The sequence below is a fragment of the Paramormyrops kingsleyae genome, chromosome 2, assembly GCF_048594095.1.
Source record: "Paramormyrops kingsleyae isolate MSU_618 chromosome 2, PKINGS_0.4, whole genome shotgun sequence".
Taxonomy (NCBI): domain Eukaryota; kingdom Metazoa; phylum Chordata; class Actinopteri; order Osteoglossiformes; family Mormyridae; genus Paramormyrops; species Paramormyrops kingsleyae.
This window is the reverse complement of record NC_132798.1, coordinates 11,106,777-11,125,224: the sequence shown is the minus strand read 5'-3', so window position 1 is coordinate 11,125,224 and position 18,448 is coordinate 11,106,777. Positions and strand designations below refer to the sequence as shown.

General features: G+C 41.1%; 1 protein-coding gene across 2 annotated transcripts; it reads left to right on the top strand.

The window, feature by feature from the left end:
• Positions 1 to 3,761: 3,761 nt before the first annotated feature.
• Positions 3,762 to 8,559, top strand: ccng2 (cyclin G2). 2 transcript variants are annotated; one of them, XM_023803350.2, is made up of 8 exons: positions 3,762 to 4,012; positions 5,239 to 5,374; positions 5,572 to 5,709; positions 6,049 to 6,299; positions 6,644 to 6,722; positions 6,815 to 6,913; positions 7,039 to 7,241; positions 7,573 to 8,559. In XM_023803350.2, the coding sequence occupies exons 2-8, from the start codon at positions 5,240 to 5,242 to the stop codon at positions 7,676 to 7,678; spliced, it is 1,011 nt and encodes a 336-aa protein (XP_023659118.1). In that variant the 5' UTR covers positions 3,762 to 4,012; position 5,239; the 3' UTR covers positions 7,679 to 8,559. The 2 variants fall into 2 exon arrangements, with proteins under 2 accessions (XP_023659118.1, XP_072561629.1); XM_072705528.1 differs by lacking the exon at positions 3,762 to 4,012 and adding an exon at positions 4,385 to 4,710.
• Positions 8,560 to 18,448: the final 9,889 nt, after the last annotated feature.

The window sequence follows — 18,448 nt, the reverse complement described above, 5'->3', positions numbered from 1 at the left end:
ACCCGCTTGTCCTCAAACAGGGTCGCAAAAGGCCTGGAACCAATCCGAAACAAAAAGGAACAAGGCACGGATACATCGTGAATGGGATGCTAGCCCATCTCAGGGCACATGCATACACACACACACATTTGTACTCGTATGTTTGTGGGGACCATCCATTCATTTCTATTTGCAAAACCCAAATCCAACAATGTCAACCGTAACCTCTACCCATAAGTAACCAAACAAAATACAGATCTTTTGGCATTAGATTTTTATAAAACTGAGTTTCCCATTGCGACCGAAGAAGTGGTTCCCAAATCAAATTGCAGATTTTTATCACATTGGTCCCCACAATGTAATATAGACATGACCACACACACACACACACACACACGGCAAGCAGTTTAGACACACTAACCTCATGTGAAAAGGGAGCCAAGGTACCCAGACGATCCTGACATGCGGGACACATGCTGATTCCATACAGAGAGAGCAGGTGGTATTTAAGCCCAGAGGTGTGAGGTAACAGAGCTACATACAGGACCACTGTGCTGGACTGTGATAAAAATTCAGCTGTGGACTTCGGGCTCCCCCATGGTAAATTTTGCCAGCCAACAAACCTGGAATGCGAAGTCACCAGCCCCCCACCCCATTTTATACTTTATACAGCCTAAATACACAGATTTACACGCTTTGAGGTAACACACAGAGCACAGACGAAGGAGCAGGACGCCAGGAATCAGGAAAATACGGGGTTTAATTAACAGGAGGGCACACAAATACAGACTGACAATACAATGACCGGACTGGGGAAACAAACTGAAACGCAGACTAAATGCATTGAATTAATGACAGCAACCAGAAACAGCTGATCACACGGGGATCCCACATGAGGTTAACGAGTGGCGTGGCACACGGAAGGAGCGGACGATCAGGGCAGGACAAAAAGTACCAATTTCAACCCTTTGGGGGTTTAATTACTAGTCACTGGGGCTGTACCCTAGCTGTAGGTAAGTATACTTCTTAAGGTACACATATACGGACTCTGAGGAATATTTTTGTACCATTTATGGTACATTAATGTTGTTTGTACCTTGGGGAACTAAACTGTATCAGGGCTGTACCCTTTTTCTGTCAGTGCACACTCTAATAGTGTTTTGTGTATGGTGTCAATCTTTTATTTTTAAATCTTTCAAATGTAAAACCAAGCACCCATGCTAACTATGGTCTTTCCAATACAGTCTGCTTTTCCAAACAGCATTAGGCTACATCCAGTCAGTGGGTGGTATTATAAAAATATGGCATTTAAAGCAACAGACTTCTTTAGTATGTTTAGGGCATCCACACTAGACAGGACCAGAGATAAAGGGCAAATAGAAGATAAATAAAAGGCTATATATATAAATAAAATACAGTCATGTGAAAAAAATTAGGACACCCTATTAAATATTTAATACTTTATTAAGAAATATCAAAATACCAGTATTAAATCTTCTTTCAAATTATATTTGTAGATAAAGGTGATGTAATTGCATCACCTATGCAAAAACAAGACACAAATTCACTTATTTAACAAAGGAAATTAATTCCCACTGAGGAAAAAGTTAGGACACCCTGTGCCCTAATAGCTAGTATTTCCCCCTTTGGCTGAAATAACCTCGGTGAGACGCTTCCTACTGTATAACCATCTATAAATCTCTGAAATCGCTGGCAGAAAGTTTTCCCCACTCTCCAATGCAGAATTCCTTAAGCGGTGTGATGTTTGAAGGGTGTCTTGCATGCACTTCCTCTTCAAATCACCCAACAGCATCTCAATAGGATTCAGATCCGGGCTTTGATTTGACCATTCCAGAACTCGCCATTTCTTTCTTGTAAGCCATTCCTTGGTAGATTTACCGGAATGTTTTGGGTCATTGTCATTTGTATGGTCCACCCCCACTTCAACTTCTGGACAGATGTTTGCACATTGTCCTCATGCACCCTCTGATATGAAGAATTCATAGTGGATTCTATGATGGTGAGCTGGTCAGGTTCTGCTGCAGCAAAGCAGCCCCAAACCATGACATTTCCAGCCCCATGCTTCACAGTTATACCAAACATGTCCTCTGTTACTGCACCCAAGCAAATTCAATTTCAGATTCATCTGTCCAAAGCACGTTATTCAAAAAGTCCCAGTCTTTGTCTAGGTGGGTCTCTGGCAAATTTCAGTGTTGCCCGGATGTTTTTTTGACAGCAAGGTTTTCCTCCTTGCACATCTCCCATGTAAATCAAACCTGTGCATCTCTTTCTGATGGTAGATGCATGTACCTTGACATCAACTGTGGCACGAGCTTCCTGTATGACCCGTGATGACATTTTAGGATTTTTGGAGCCTTCTTTAAGCATCTTGGGGTCTGTTCTTGGGCTGAATTTGATAGGACACACTTCCCTGGCCATGCTGGCAGTTGTTTTAAATGTTCTCTACTTGTAAATTATTTTCCGCACAGTAGATTGGCTGATTCCAAACTCTCTTGAGATCTTTTTATATCCTTCCCAGACTCATAAGCATCTACAAACTTCTTTCTGGAGGCCTCAGAGAGCTCTTTGGATCTCACCATGATTATAGCACTCATTTCAACAATCAACCAAACTAAATGTCTGTGCTTTAAATAAGACAGGATCCATCAAAAAGCTCTGTAACGATGTTCTAATCATTTTCCCCTGATATGGTGCCACCTGAATCTAATTCTAGGAATTTTAAATAGTGATGATTTTGCGCAAGCTGACCAATTAAATCTCACTACAAAAACTCACATCCTCTGATGATGCATCCTACTGCTATGTCTGATGATGAATTGTATAGGGAGCCTGACTTATCAGTGCATTGCAAAACAGGAGCTGCTTTGTAGTTTCACCCACTATTACATAATATTTAGGCTTGACTGAGGAAGTCTGGGTTTCTCTATGTAACTACGTCAATTGCTAGTGACTCGATGTCGGTGTGACCTCACAGCCAATTCATCAGCAATCCAGTAATGTTTTTACATCATGTTCCTAGTAACTGAGATCGATACAGTAAAGGTTACGACCTAAAATTATTATTGTTCTTAGTTTTATTTGAAGCCTTGAACGTGGCCATCTTTATTCCACTATGATACCTACCCTCATTCGTATATTCTACGTCTTGCATTACGTTTTATTGTCTTCAATCAAACTAATCAAATATGCCGTCTACCGAAGAAGCAAAAAAAAACAATCTAAACTAAAACGAATATAGCGCTATAAAACGTTGATTTTACACGTAATTTTCTGGAATTGTAAAATCTGCTAAAAAATATTTGCATTTTCCTTGATCGCAGAAATTATATATAGTCACAACGGCTACATTTTACTCGCAATAAATTATACTGTAGGATAACAAAAACAGGAAGACATAGCTCCAGCAACAAAGTCCAATCAAGACGCAGGAAACATATCGACCAATAGAACCAAAGTATTTTCCATCGTGTGTCCAATAGCTGGAGAGAAATTTTGGGCGGACTTTTTGAACATACAAAACAAACTGGGTCATTTAAAAGTAGTGGTTCGCCTAATCAAAAAGGAGAAGTGCGATGTTTATAGGTCAAACAACTGGCTATGTATCTTATATAATACATAACATTTCAGAGAAAAATAATAACCACAGACTTAATTTATATTTAACAAAGTCTGCACAAAATATGTGAATTTTAAGCGTTTTGATGATCGCGTAGGAACTATACTTCTGATGCTATCAGCCTTTAAAATGCAGATCCTTCCGCCCAAGATGACGTAGTGCACTGGGCGTGGAAATCAGCGAACATCAACAAGAGAAAAAAGACAAGGAAACAAGAAAATTGGTCTGGCTTGGATTTGGATTATTTTAATACAATAATGTATTTTTAACTACAAATAACCGAAATGGGGTCTTAAGGGAACAGTGTATAGCTTTATACACTACGCTATTTTATTATTTTTCTTACTGTTTGACACCGTTTTTTTTCTCCGGAGAACAGATTTTTTTCCTGACGAGGTATCTGGCTGGCCGCCGTTAAATATCCATTTCGTTAGATTATTATAAAAATTACTCTTTTGTGTGTGGCGACATACGCATTGTTTTTGACATCGCTTCCAATAATCGGTCATTGATAGAGAAATTTGGAGGCTTTGACACTTCCTTTTATTTTGCGACTGGTTGCAAACGATGTTTTTGTTTTATGTGTTTGTTTGCCTGCTGGATCCCTTTCTGCCAGTGTCTTCGGTGTTTAGGTCAATGTAATGCATTAACGTCGTCATTGATGTAAAGGCATCTTTTAAGGTTTTCAGCGATTTCTTTTTAGATGCATATTTTTTACGAGCCTGGCAGCGTCAGTTGACGTTTTTCAGTGTTTACTTTGACTATGGTTGTTTCGCAGCGACCGAAAAGGAAAGCTACTATGACAACTGCTGTCGTGAAATAATATGTCATCTTTCCAGTTTTTAAGCCTTGCGTTTAACGTTTACTAACGGTAACGTTTGCTAGACGCTATAAGGCGACTAAGCGGTGTCTTTGTGACCGATCGGCAGACGCTGGTTAATGTAAAGCTGTAACGCCCGAAATACCGTCTCTGGGTGGGAAACGGGTTAACGGTCAACTGTCAAGTAATAGGTCACAAATAAACTTGCAAACGGATGCCTAAAATGCTAAAAAAAATTATGCAAACTATGGAAAATGTGATATTTTGTGTCTAGGTATGTTTGTATAAATAAACTCTCCGACTTGGACCGACTTTTCGTTACATGTCCAGTAGTCTGGAATTCCGGTACTTTCATCTTTAGTGTTTGCTTTCAAGATAGCTTGTAAATACGACCGATGAAGTTTCTTTTTTATATATATATTGCTGTTTAAATTGTCTTCTTCTGCGCTTTGTTTGCATGCATTTGAAAAATCGAGCTAGCATACTCCAGACTATGGCTAAGTTAGCTTGTCGCAGCTTGACCGCGGCATTAAATATTGTTCGGTATCGCCAGCTATCCTAACGGTTAGCCGTGTTAAATTTCTTATGTAAGAAGTTGTGCAGAAAAGGTCGAATAATCACACTTGTGGGACAAAAGATTTATGTTGAAGGCGTTGACCTGCTGGCTACGTGACACCTAGTCCGAACGATCCGACCGGGGAGGGGGGAGGGGGCTGGTTAACGCCTCCAAATGCTACAAGCAGCTACACTGTAGTTAATTTGGTATGTTTTTCACCACTTTTTCTTTATTGTGTCCGTGTAGAATGAAGGGCTTTCTGAACCAAGATCAGGAGAAGGAAGCTTACACACTCATGAAAGAACTGAGGTCGAACCTTGAGCAAGAAGCCATCTACTTGCCAAGGGAAGCCGGTCTGAAGCTGATCGAGTCCACTGTGGAGGTAAAGTGACCCTTAGCTGAGCCGTGTGTACGGATTTAGACAAGGCTGCTGGAGAAAAGAGTTCAGGTTCGGCCTGCAGGACAGTGTCGTATTACCCTACCTGTTCTCACATTTATTGTGGTTAATCAGTGATTTGATATGAATTGTCATTTTTGCCAGTGGATCTATATGAATGTGTATTTCTGTTTCATTTTCAGAAAAAGAATGGAATCTCTGCTAAATGCAGGGATACCATTGTGGAGGATCTGTGGAGTCTGACCAACTTTTTTGGGTACAGCACGCAGACCTTTGTTCTGGCTGTGAACCTCCTAGACAGGTTCCTAGCCATGATGAAGGTGAGAAACTTTGCATCACATCAGCCTGATACCTCTAAGATGCATGCGATTCTGCTGACTTGGTAGTAATTTATCACTGAAAGTACTGTTATTTGATATGGTTAGTGATATGGCTCTGTTGCCTTAATATATATGACGCTTCAATTTATTTAATTGGAAAAGTGAGTAGCATGGTCATATTTACTAAATATTCAGCTGTTTTGAAAAGAATTTAGTTGATGCTTGTAAATACTACCAGGATGCTTGTTCAGTTCTTCTTCTCTGTGTCAGTGAAGTTGGTGAGGAAACCTGCAGTGTTGATGGAATTTTACCTGTAACTTTCTTTGCTCTTTCTCCCAGGTCCAGCCCAAGCACCTGCCCTGCATCGGAGTGTGCTGCCTTCACATAGCAGCCCGCGAGCTGGAGGAGGAGTGCAACGTGGCACCTTCCCACGAGCTCATCCGCATCGGCCAGTGCAAGTTCACCGTGTCCGACCTCAGCCGCATGGAGAAGATAGTCTCGGAGAAGCTCGATTTCCGCTTTAAAGCTGTCACTGCCTTGACCTTTTTGCACTTGTACCATGCAGTGGTGCTCTCACATACCTCAGACAGGTGAGCTGACTTTTGCCTGACAGTGGCTCATAATGGTGGATTTGGGGACACGCCTTTCTCAGATATGGGCCTCATTAAACACGGAAGGCCGTTGTTAGTAAGCAGACAAAGGCTCACCCTGGTGTAATGCAAATCTAGTGAGCAGATGGTATGTAAAACATTTCAGGCCACAATGCAGGGCTCAAAAGTATGTCTGGAATGAAGATTCCAGAAAAGTTACAGTGTCTTATTCCCTTCCACCCTCATCTCTTTATATATGTGCTTTCAGTTTGACTTGTTCACACCCTTTGCAGAAACCTGAAAGGTATACACTGATGTTCCCCCCCCCCTTCGTTATTTTCTAGGAAGGAGATCCTGAACCTTGACAAACTGGAGGCGCAGCTGAAAGCCTGCCTTTGCAGACTAGTTTTTTCAAAAGCAAAAGTAAGCATTTCTTCTAACCAGTGGGGTTTTTTTTTTAGCTTCCCATTGGTTAAGAATGTTTGTTTTTTAACACTTGTTTTTTACTCTTCTAGCCATCTGTCCTCGCCCTCTCACTAATGACCCTGGAGATTGAAGCCCTCCAGTCCGTCGACCTGCTGGAGATTGTCCAGAGGGTTCAAAGGCACCTTAAGGTCTGTTTTTTTTTTTAACTCCCTGTTATAGCTATAATATAGATATCTGACTCCTCCAGCGTCATACTTTGCTTGCGAATGCGTAATTTTTACACCTAGCTTGTGGTTTTGTTTAATTGTCACAGATAGCCGACAGTGAGCTCCTCTACTGGAAAGAGCTGGTGGCCAAATGTATGGCAGAGTACCTGTCACCCGAATGTAGCAAACCTGACAACAAGAAGCTGGTGTGGATCGTGTCTCGACGGACAGCGCAGAATCTGCACGCCAGCTACTACAGCGTCCCGGAGCTGCCCACCATCCCAGAGGGCGTTTGGGACGAGAGTGAAAGGTAAGACAGCTGACGGCTGTCAGGCGACAAAACAATAAAACTGCGAAACGAAACACTTCACCTGGTTCAGTCCTTGGACAGAGCTCAGGGCGGGTGTTTTTTGAAAGGTCTGCTTTGTGCCAGGGAAACGTGAGTCGAGATCAGCTGTTTCCATTCACCCTTAGGGTGCTGACATACACTGCAGTGACGTTGGGTGGCTGTAGGCTTTCTTCCAGTTTTGCTTGTTCGGACAGCGCTGATCCTTTATCCAGTGATTACCACAAACTGTCTGATACTGGCAGTGGCATAATGCTTATTGTTTCTGTTTTCCTCTCTCTCTCCTTCACTACAGTGAGGATTCTTCTGAAGACATGAGTTGCGGGGAGGACACGCTTAGCAGCTCTGCCGGCAGCGATGGGGAGGGCACCTTCTTCCCCCGCCATTACTGCCACCCTTAGATCACACCTCCATGTGTCCATGGATACAGGCGACATGCCACGGTGCTATTATTAGTCGTTGCTTTCCTTATTTAAAAGAAGAGAAAAATCGAATAATTTATCATATCAGTAGGGCTTATAAAAGCTGCCTTTTTGCATTCTGGCAGTGTTATGTATTAGAGGCCTAACCAAGTGCCTGTTCAGCGGTATACTGTATGTCGGTTGGTTATATTGAAAATCTCCCAGGCTGATGCTGAATAATTCTGGCAGCTGATTTCTGATCAGATATTTCAACCAAATGGTTATTTTTTTCAGTATGTTTTTGAGGTTGATGCATGTTTAGACTTGCCACATTCCAGGTGATGTTAAAAGCACAAGGGTATTGTGCTGCTGCTCTTGTGATGTTGTAGACCTGTAAACCATAAAGGATCGGAGACTCTTCAGCTCACATACGGAGCCCCTGTTGCACAAGTTTTTTAATGAAAGGCTGGCTTTGGAGGCTAAAGTCACAACACTGCTAACAGACCAGCTAGTGAACTCAATCTTCCAAGTTTGTAAGTTGTTCAGGTTTAGAGTTAATGACGTATGCATGGTGTTGAAATATAGAGTATGCCTTGTTTGTGACAGTTTTGTTTAAAAACCACTTCTAATAGTCAGAATGTGATAGAAACCTATAAATGTCAGATTGACATTGTACGTGTGCTATAAATGCAGTAAAACTGTTCAAATGTAAATAGATAAAACTGTAAAAAAAAAAAAGGTTGTAAAAATGAAAACTTTAAAAACAAAATATTGTAGCCCTGTGAATAGTGTGCATTAGAAATTAACTTATTTCCTATTGTGATAAATGTTTTTGTCATTGTTTGTAAAACATCAAAATACAAATACTATTTTGAAACATGTATTTGTATTTATTTTTGTCTTGATGATCGTCTCCCTCCTTTATACATATATTTACAGTCGATTCATAATTTATCCGGACATAAGACGCTTTACTGTTTAGTTGTGAAACTGTATTTCCTGTCACGGAAGCAGTCTGAGTAGTCAAAACTAAACCAGTTGAATCTAACCTCAGCAAAGACCCAAAAGCAAAGAGGGCGTGTCTGTGTGCTAGCAGCTGGTTCACTGGAACAGGAAGTGGCCATATTCTTATTAAATGCTAGATCCAGCCTGTATGCCACTTAACAGGCAGTTGGCAGTATTACTTAGTTAAACATGCTATGTTGCCTGACTGCTTTGCTTACCTTCAGTCCCCAGACACATTCCAGAATGATGCCAGTGATGACAATCGGCTATTTACACTCCCCGTTCACATTATGGGGGAGTTAACCGCATGGTGCAATGATTCTACTATTGAGCAATATTATTGTAGTGTAAATGCTGGAAGATGGGTGTTTTCCAGCCATACTGTTATGTGAGAGGTGTTTTCCAAAAATCACAAGGCAGTCCCTTTCCAGCAGAAGTGTGGAAGCCTATAATCTCTGTACATGTTGTTATGGTATTTTGCCTCAGTATCGCTGCTGCCTTACTCCTCTAGGCCTGTCAGTTGGAATCACACCCATGGTGTTTACATGTTCTTCCTGTTTTGGGTGGGATTCCATCAGGTGTTCCACTTTCCTCCGACGGCCGTTGGGAGCTCTGGCAGTTCTAAGTTGTGTTTGTGAGTGTTTTACCCGTGTCTGACATCTCAGGCTGTCCCATGCCTTGCGTCCTATGCTCTGTGGGATGGACACCTGGCCCCCACCCCACGAATTTGTTCTGGGTAAGTAGTTGGAAGATCCTTTAACATCGCACAATGTACACAATTGTTTTACAGAAATCCACCTATTCTCTTCGTAAGTGAAAATGAAACCAGTGGGAAAGTCCTTGCATTTCCCACTGGCTGCTTATCAGGTGTGGTGTCATGGTTAGAGTAGGGACAAGAAGTACATGACATAAGGGGTTTCCCTGCATGGGATGAAATGAGAAAACGTGTCGAGTTTGAGCTGTAACTCATCGCCTTCCTGCGGTATGGGAATAGTTTACTTTCATATAAAGGTAGGTAACTATACCAGACAATCCGCAATGATAGTAGCCCCAGCAGGGAACTTAACATTGACCTGTTGCAAAATAACAAGCTAGAATCACCCTAATAACTGAATCTGACTGGTACACTTGAAGCAGAATGTCCTGCGGCATTGTTTATCAAAGCCCTCCTCAAATACACAACACATACTACACTAATCCCTGTATCTATTACCAGTGTAAATAGTTGAATGGATGGATGGACGGATGGATGGATAATACATTAACATGCCTTTCATGCAACATAATTCCCCAGCATTTCACATTGTATTTAAAACATAAACAGCAGCCCTGTTTTCATTTTCCCGGATTACCACTTTCTTGGAGAAATGAATGGTAATGTGCTTTGACTTGGATCGACCATATAGGCAGTCAAGGTGACCATATTAGCCTTAGTCTTAAGAGTAGTGGCTGTTATTGTTGGCATTTTCAGTCAAAATGTTTTCAAAAGAAGTCCATTTCAGTGACTTTTCTGACATCCATTCATTTTCTGTAACTGCTTGTCCTATTCAGGGTCGAAGGGGGTTCGGAGCCTATCCTGGAGGCTACGGGCACAAGTTAGGGAACAACCCAGGACGGGGTGCACACTGACACCATTTTGGTGGATCAGAATCTATCACTGCAGCTGAAGTTTGCTATGGTGATCAGAGAGAGGCAGGGCCGGTCAATCCTGTAGTTTGACATAGGCAGTCGCCTAGGGTGGCAACATTTGAATGGGCACCTACTTGCCAGCCAGTTTAACTTTGCTTCAGACTGGGGGGGTGCCAGTGGTGATGCTCGTCTAGGCCACTACATCGGCTAGAAGTGGTGCTGGTCAGCGGTGTCCATTGTGGAAAGGAAAATGGGATAGACAAAGCCTGGATGTTTTCAAATGTTGTTGGGGTGACATTGGCATGCCCCTTCAACGTTGATTAGAATGTAAGTCAAGTGCATTTTGCTTAGCAAACAAGGGTGGTTCCTGTTTTTAAAAAGGAAAGGATTAGGTGGTGTGTTACAACTAAAACAGTAGCAGATTTTTCAGGCTTCCTAGGATAGACTATGCCAGGCTACTGGAGAGAAGACTTCACTCAAAAGTTGAACCTAGCATTCAGGAGGAACAATATGGATTTTGGCCTTGCTGTGGAACAGTCGACCATCTCTTCTCCCCCATACAGATCAATGAGCATTTGTGGAAATATGTTAACATAGTCTACATGTGCTTTGTGCATGTGGAGAAAGTATATTCCCTTGTGTTATGGAATACACTGTGATTGGTGTTGCATTGATATGGGGTACAGAGGCCCATATGAATGCAATATGAGTTGTGCCTACATCCTTGGCTCAAAATCAAAGCTGTTTAGAGTGGTTGTAGGCCTGCAGCAAGGGTGCATGTTGTCTCCACTCGGGTTTGTGATTTACATGGAGATGCCATCAGTCGTAACTGGAAGGGTATCCGGTATACGCTGCTAGGAGTGACATCCACGCATTTTTTAGATGATGTCATGCGTTTGACCTCATTCGACCCAACTTCCAGGTATTAGAGAGGTGTGGGGTGGTGAAGTAGGAGTTTAGATGACATTCGCTGTTTACTGTTAAATCAATGTCCCTATGAACTGTGGGTAATGACCGAGAGAACAAGGTCCTGAGTACAAGCAGCACAAATGAGGTTTAACTACAGGGCTGGTGACCTCCTAATCCATGTCAGAGGGACACTATGAGCCACTTCAGGTTTTACAAACTACTTTAAAACTGAAAGGCTCCTGTGCTTGGCTAATTAGTTCAAATCTTGTTCTTTGGCTGGTTTGTTTCCTTGATTGAAAGACTGATCCAGCTGTTTCACATTAACATTAGTGACACATGCATGATTATAAAGGACTGACCAATCAGCGCACAGCACAAACTCAGCACTAAAGTGAAATTTGGGTCATTTTAATTGAAATGGTAGTTTGCAAACCCTGTCCTATCTCATAGTGTCCCCCTGACAGGGATCAGGTGGTTACCCTATTCACCCGTCTCGCAGGCACGTACCCTCTCAGCAGAGCCCCCCGGGGGCCGACCAAAGCATGCTAGCATGGGAATATCTCTGCATCCCCCCAAAATGAGCTGGAATCCACAACTTTGCAAAGACAGGTTAGACGTAACCTGCATGTCATGCGGCCAGCACGACCCTCACAAGAGAAAGCAGTATGATGATGATGATGACCATCATCATTTGCGGATTCAAGCACCAATTTGAATGAACATTTAATCTGAATCGGAATCCCCATAACCAAGGCTATTTAAAATTTTTGTTGGTACATGTCTCTTGGAGACGCCATGACAATAGATGACTAACAGTTAAGGGCAGAAGGTGGACAGAGAATAAATACAAGACACAAAAAACACAACAGGGAGCAGTAAATGCAAGGCATCTGATTTATACACTAGTGCATATTCAATTAGTGAAAAGCAGACATTTAAACAGGCACAATATAGACAACAGTGCATGCAGTGCATAAATACATAATGCTGCAGTTCCTGAGTTTTTTTACGTGATTTTTCAGTTAAATAAAATGTCCAATAATGGATAATTCATTTATATCTCATAGGGAAAAAAATAAACACGCACTTAGTGCAAGCAGGACAAGTGTTGAGTACCACTTGCCTGGGTCACCTCTTTCAACCTAGAATGATCTATTTATACCTCAGGGACAGGATGAGGACTCATGTAATGGATGATCCCATTCTGTGACACTTGACGGATTGAGGTTATGTTTTCTGTGTGTGTTTGTGTGTGTGGGGGGGGGGGGGAGTGTTGGGGGTACAGTCATGTGCTTGTGATGTTTGTGATGTTGTGCAGTAGAGCATTGTGGGAGGTTCTTCTGTAGTGGAAATTGTGGTACAAATCTTACAGTTAAGAAAGCTTACTTGTACTTGGTCTGGTTAAAAACCGACAGGTAAATTCATATTAGTGCTGTACTTCAAATTTAACGGCGTGCACAATTTGAGTGGCAGAAAAGCATTTTATAAGAATTAAATGTGGTAATAACTCTTTTGGAAGCTGCCCCTTGTTTAATCTCTGCTGATGTTTTGCACATAACAAAACAAATCTATTTTATCTATTTCATGTATATATGGCAGATTACCACCTAATCAACATTTTTTCATATCCTGAGAAATAACGTGGAATCGCTTCACATTGGCTGAGGATTGTCTATATCAAATAGGCTTATGATTAAGTCAAATTATGGTCCAGTGAATTCTTCACCCGTATTTTTTAACCATAATTATGTATAATGTTGGGGTTTTACATCTGATACAGTTAAACTAGCAATAGAACATTATAAAACAAATGCACTTCGAGGACATGTTTAAATCAAATAAATAAACATCTGGACTAGGTTCAGCCACTAGGTGGAGACAGAATCTGTGGAGTGTGAATTCCATTACGTAATGGTGATGAACGATCGAATGTCAAAGAAGAAGGGAAAACAAACCACTGCAGAGTTTTTACATTCAAGCTCTTTCGTAACTTTTGAAACGTTTTAAATTGGTATGTAATTCATGCCATACAGACCGGATAAGTATTTGCTGGTGCCCTTTGTGGATAACCGATCCGAGAACGAAATGCCTCATGCGATTAAAAAAAGTCGTTTTCAGCTATTCTGGATTATCCCAGAGTCATTGATAACCAATGACTGTCAGTGAAATTAACTCTAAATCTTGGAGCACTTTATTTGCAGGAAATGAATGTCATAATTAGAGCCAAAACAGAGATTCCGAAGTCCATCTACTCTTATACATTTGTAACATTAAGAATTCGAATAAAGAAATAATACTGTATGAGTAAAAAATAGTAATTTTTACATAATATATACGCACTAATAGAATTTCTGCTTTACTAAATATCCATTAGAAAGGCTATTTATTTTCCTTGAAAACACCAGCACACTCTTGGAGTCACTTCGAGATTGTACCAGGGGGGAGTTTTACACAGGGGTGCACGGGTGTGCTCTCTGAATGCCGCACAGAAACTGCATCTAAGATTACTTAGAATGGCAAACTGACTATGGACTTGTACACTGGGATACAGGCACAATCAGTCCGAATAGGATATACGCACTGGGGGGGGAGACACACTAAGGCTGAATAGGATATACGCACTGAGGGGAGACAAACTAAGGCTGAATAGGATATACGCACTGGGGGGAGACAAACTAAGGCTGAATAGGATATACGCACTGGGGGGAGACACACTCAGGCTGAACTGGATATACGCACTGGGGGTAGACAGAGTCCGAATTGGATATACAAGTTGGGACATGTACACCGGGACATATTGATTTGTTTTCTAAATCAGATTCTGACTATAATTTTACTGGTAAATTTTACAAGAAAAAATTAGTTTTAACAGTTCAACATTTGGTATAACTTTATGTCCATCCAGCTAATTTTTAGTGGCCATTTAACCAATGGCTATCCATGTTGAATGAAAGTATGTACAATACATGAGGTTCCCAGCAGGTGGACAATGTGTTAATAGTATGGAGATCCTGGAACGCAGATAGCTTTGATGGGACACAGAAATCGGAACACAGATGCAAGAGCACCAAAACTAAACAAATGGAAAAAGAAAACTCATTTAAATGCAAAAACAAATTATCTTTGCAATCAAATGAATGACTAGGGACATTTTCTAACTGCAATATATCCTCATGATTTTGTCATCAGCTCTCCTTGTCTTGAGAAGTGAGGTTTCTCTTGCCTCGCTGGGGAAGATCTCTAGGGCAGCTGTGGATTAATCTTACTCCAGGAATTCTCAGATAGGCCATCTACCAGTCCCAATGAGGCAAGATGGCTTCCAGCCAATCATATATCATCACTAACAATATAATGGTCTAATTTAATCTCAAATGGAATTAATTTGTATGAAGCATAAATGACATCTTCAGTGGTTGTTATTGACTGGGATGCTGTGTGTATGGATTATGATAATGGCTGAGAGGGCGAGGTCAATGCATTCTGCAGGTGTAGCAATTGAACTCCAGTTGCTGCTCTTTTCTAAAGTGCTAAAGGCTTCAGAAATATCCAAAATACTACCCCAAGCTTGCTTTGTTTTGAAAATACTTTAACGCCATAGCAAGAGCCACGGGAGAAGGTGTTGCCTTATTTTCATTAAACGTGACTAAATATTTTTGCATAATACACAAACATTGCAAAAGGTCTAAATGTACCTTGATGTTGAATTTAAAAAGAGAGGTGATTTGTTTACAATTATGACGGCAAGCAAACTTTTGCTATGTGACGATTTTCTTATTTGTAGCAAATTGTAAGGAAGCAAGCTATTGCATTAAGCAGTTAAGATGGCAGATTAAAATATACTCTTAAATAGACAGCCAGTCCGATAATTAGATATTATACAGTAAATTTCCAGTGTGAGCCAAACCAGGACTTTTATGTAAACATCAACCAGTTGCACAAATTACATACATTTAAAAGACCAGATTCCACATAAACAGGTTAGTTGTACTATAACACAAATCTATGATTTGTCAGAACTACAGTTTAGTGTTTTGCACACAAGACGTGAAGATGTTTTAGTATTTAAATACAGTACATTTATTTCTGACCTAAAGCTCATTATCATATGAAATCTGGTAGGAAAGCCTGTTTGTTTCATGTCTGACATGTGCAGTAATGCAAAGGCATAGTGTATAGAAGAAGAGAAGTTGTTTGTTATTAATTTGTTATAAATCCTTTATAAGGTTTGGTCCAGAATTCATCACTAGGGGGCATCAAGCCTACAGCCATCCCTGTGGCCCACAGGATTACTAGTGTGTCATTAACTGCCCATGTGTACCTCTTGGAGAACATGGTAATGCACTGGGTGTGAGCCAGGGGCTGTGAATATGTAATGTTTTACCCTACTGTTAAACTGGAAGATGGCTTACAGACAGAGGATGTATGGTTCTCTGGTTTCCAGGCAAACTGTAAGACAGTTTAGTGTTGTCACTACAGAATGAGTCTTTTCAGCTATAGTAAGTCTAAGCTTGTGTGGTGATATAGGCGTCTTAATGGGATAGAGAGAAGCCCGCAGGGCACTCTGGTCTTATTGGGGAGGGAGGAGACCTGTGTCCTTGGATTTCATTATTGGGATAAAAGGCCTGAATGGCAAAATGTAGCCACTCACATTTTAAGCAACGCAGTCATCCAGACATAAAGCAGGAAGTGAAGCTTTGGCATAGAAAGAGGGGAGGTCTGTCTGTCCAGGTGAGCGGATGGTCTTCATGGAAGCTAATCTTATGCCGGAATCGCCACTGATTTGCGATTCATTCCTGCGGCGGGAGTTGTGTGCTATCAGTCATGGTGGACCCTCGTGCTTCCTACCTTGGGGAATTGCTACCATGGCAATGGCTGCTGGTCAGTGTTGCGTTACCATGGCAATGAGGCGGGGGCAGGCAGCCTGACCCTTGTAAGGGTGTCAGATAGAGGGTCAAGGGTCACTTCATGTGATCTGTGGTTTCTTCAGACCTACTCAGGACTGGTTTACCAAACATGCACACACATACAGTACTTAAACTTAAACCTCATTTTCTCCAACTGCCTAAAACTTTTGCTCGGTGATGTACATACTCACACAAACACAAATACATGCACTGACCCATTCCTTGACTGGAAATGACCTTTTCTTGTCCTTTCAATAGTACCTGACTCAATTTTAGGATCTCTGATCTAACAGAGGATCTTCTGGCATCAAATGCTGTGCACGAAAGTTCTTTGTGGTGATCTGGCCATTACTCTGTATAAAACGTGAACTTGCGGAGCATTTTTCACTCAAAGCCCGCTGGCAGGGTCTTCTGGGAGCATGCAGATACATTGTGTTGTAGTTCATTCTGGACACTAGAGTAAGAACTGAAGTTCACACTTCTCCAGGAACCACCACACTTGCACACATCTTGATTTGAGATCAGTAACGGTTACAAATTGTGTCATGCAGCTAAAAGGTGACAGACATCAGGTAGGAAAAAGATCAGTGCAAGCAAATGACAGACTAACTACTCCCTGCCCAAAATAAAAACATTCTAAATCCTAAAATGACAGAGGTTGCAAAGGATCAGTTTTAAAATTAGAGTTTAGGAAGCCGACACACAAATGTCAAACACAAATATGTGTATAAGCTCTAGCGCTGTGGGTGCATTTTTTCACACACAAAATGAATACCTAGCAAGCATGTAAAATATGTGAAACATCTATCCAGAAGGGGGGGGGGGGGCGCTGTGGAGCATATACTGACTGTGGCTCAGAATAGTGTCTGCATGCCTGTGTTTTGGCATAGAGCTGGGCATAGAGCTGGGCATAGAGCTGGGCATAGAGCTGTGGTTGGGACTGGCAGCCTAGAAGATATGGGTTGCAGTGCATAAGGGGAGCAGTAGTTATGGGATCTGTTAGCTGTTCAGATGGTGTCCAACATTTAAGTCAGTTGTACAGGAGAAAATGAACAAAGGTAATTCATAAAAATCTGACACTTTTCTCTGTGTTACTAATATCAGATCATTTTGGCTTTTCCTGAAATACATGTTTATAGGGCATTGGGGAAAAAACACAAATGTTTCAAACAAATATGAAATATCTGTGTAATGTTAAACAAGCTTTAAATTTACAAAAGCCCCTTTGTGCATTATTAAGTCCATTATAAACCCATGACTGTTAAAAATCTCTAAATTTGATAGTACTGGTTTCGCTAGGCTAACTAGGGTCTTTGAAAACAACATAAAAATGACCTGGGTGAAGCTGCTCGGACCGAGCTTCACCTTCCTCCACCTTCCTGCCCTCGCCTCTCATTTTTTATCTTTCTGAAGCTGGAGAAAGTGAGCCGTGGAGTGTGAAGGGCATGCTGGTCTTGGATCAGCAACCCTGGTATTAGAGAAATTAATGGGCAGCAAGGGCTTTGTGCATGACACCAAGAGTTTGTGTGTGTGTGTGTGTGTGTGTGTGTGTTTGTGTGTATGGATTACATCTATATTACATTGTGGGGACCAAATGTCACCCACAATGTGATAAAAACCTGTTATTTTGACGTTGTGGTTCAGGTTCCCAAAAAGGTCTGTGAATGCAATCAAAAAAATAAAAATGAGACCAAATACGAGACTTTTTACCAAATACGAGACCAAAAGTCTCGTATTTAGTTTGGTTACTTATGGTTAGGGTTTATGGTTGGATAGGGGTTAAGGTCCCCATAGAAATTATTGGAGAGTCCCCACAAAGATATAATTACAAACCTCTCTCTGTGTGTGCATGTGTGTGTGTGTACGTGCATCTGAAACAGATAGATGGGGATGCAGCTACATAAACATTTGAGGCCAAACAAACATTCATTATATCATATATAATTAAAATATAAATGTAACCAAATGTAACGTTATACTTTCTAGGGCAGAAATTCTGAATACATTGTTGTCTGGTTCAAATCAACGTTACAACTGTTACAAAAACAATTAATTAATGAAATCCATTCGAGTTTGAAATCATAGACATAAAATTAAGAGTAGGGAAAAAATAAACATTATTTGATGTGCAGTATACATCCGCCACAGCAAATTTCTGCAACACAACGATTAAAATTTCCCAGAATGCCAAACTGAAATATGCTTTTGCCTGTGTGGGATAAATGTACTTACCTGTGGTATCTAAGCATTTCCCAAAACATACTGCAAACTCGCCAAGCATTGGGTCTAATAGATGGGAATGAACCATAAAACCTGCAATTGC

Bases quoted from the DNA above. Each gene is read 5' to 3' on its own strand.
- ccng2 (XM_023803350.2), top strand. From the start codon at position 5,240: ATGAAGGGCTTTCTGAACCAAGATCAGGAGAAGGAAGCTTACACACTC. The intron at 6,914-7,038 runs GTCTGTTTTTTT...TAATTGTCACAG, and splicing joins GGGTTCAAAGGCACCTTAAG to ATAGCCGACAGTGAGCTCCT. The intron at 7,242-7,572 runs GTAAGACAGCTG...CCTTCACTACAG, and splicing joins GTTTGGGACGAGAGTGAAAG to TGAGGATTCTTCTGAAGACA.